This window comes from Priceomyces carsonii, assembly GCF_900007245.1.
Source record: "Priceomyces carsonii strain CBS4050 genome assembly, scaffold: Debaryomyces_carsonii_scaffold_6, whole genome shotgun sequence".
Lineage (NCBI taxonomy): Eukaryota > Fungi > Ascomycota > Pichiomycetes > Serinales > Debaryomycetaceae > Priceomyces > Priceomyces carsonii.
In genome coordinates this window covers 234,168-235,550 of record NW_026946679.1, presented here as the reverse complement: position 1 = coordinate 235,550, position 1,383 = coordinate 234,168, and the positions used below count along the sequence as shown (strand labels likewise).

Genomic DNA, 1,383 nt, shown 5'->3' with positions numbered 1-1,383 from the left:
GTGGCCCTAATTTGCCAAGAAGCAGGGCTAGCTGCAATTATGGAAGACAAAGAAACAAATGAAGTTAAGAAAAGACATTTTGATCATGCATTGAAAGGAGTTTCTAAAGGTATAGGTGAGAGTATGTTGGAATATTACAGGGCCTTCTCTAGTAAAAGTGGATTGGAAATTTAGCACACTATAGATATTATATATATTAAATACAATTCATTCAAATATTTAGAATTTCATTAAGACAATCTATGTTTGTTTGCAACCTTCTTCAAGCTCTTTTTCGAGATCCTTAGGTATATCTTTATCGCTAAAGTCAAAATCGTTTGCTCCACCGCCGGATCCTAATCCCCCCAATCCTCCCAATCCAGGGAAGTCTCCGGCGTCTCCAACAAGCTCCGTCGGAGGCTGACCCAATTCTTGTAACTCTTCAAGCAATGAGTTCACAGTCTCTCTCTTCTTACTATCATCGTCGTTATACTCTGGTTCCTCGAAAATCGCCACAATTTGTTTCGAGATCTCATATTGCTTCTTATAGTTATCGTGTTGATCTGCAGAAAGAGTTTCTTTCTTCTCCTCCAAATAATCTGGAAACTTTGAACTGAGATCTTTCATGGGCTCATATAAAACCTCTTTAGAGGATAATTGCTCTAACATATCTACAAGAAGTTTAGACATATCCATATCACCTCCTCCAGATCCACCAAGTCCCGATAAGAGCTGAGAAAGCATATCCTCTGGATTAGTGCCTGCAGGGTCCTCTTTCAATTGTTCATCGATGTCTTTTCCTGACTTTTTCATTCTTTGTATCGTATCCTTCATTACAGAATCAAAATCTGGATTTTGGTCAAGCTTATCAACATCATCCTTGTGTTCATTTTCAAATTGCTTGACTAAATGTTCAAACTGTTTCTTCGTATCAGGATCTTCAATATTCAAATCCTTTACCAAATCCTCTATGTTAGTGTTGAATGGGCTTGTTTCAGAAGATGTCTTCTCTTTGGTACCCTCAGCAGCTGCAGATCCTGGTGGCTTACTCAACACATCGTCCGCAAAATCGTCCAATAAATCATCCAAATCATCCAAATCATCTAGGTTGTCAACTTCTGAATCTCGATTCAATGAAGAGGGTGTTACTTTAGTATCCGTTTCAGAAGGCTTCTTTTCCGTTTTCTCTTCCAATGACATGATGTATCACTGTTACTTCAGCTAGATGGAAAAATGAATACAAATAGTTTATTAATTCTGCGTTTCTGTGTTATTTGAGTGCCCTGTCCTCTGATATTATAGTGGGGACGAATATCTGATTAAGCTCGAATTTGAAGAAGGACACGAAAACTGATTTCAAGCTATTACGGTAAAACCACTAGTATGCTACTTTCTATTGTGAGG

General features: G+C 38.1%; 1 protein-coding gene across 1 annotated transcript; it reads right to left on the bottom strand.

Moving 5' to 3' along the window:
- Positions 1-240: 240 nt before the first annotated feature.
- PEX19 (Pex19p) lies at positions 241-1,179 on the bottom strand (the record flags this gene model as incomplete). Its single annotated transcript, XM_062955214.1, has 1 exon — positions 241-1,179. One exon carries the CDS (start codon positions 1,177-1,179, stop codon positions 241-243), a length of 939 nt encoding a protein of 312 aa, XP_062811840.1.
- Between the last annotated feature and the right edge of the window lie 204 nt (positions 1,180-1,383).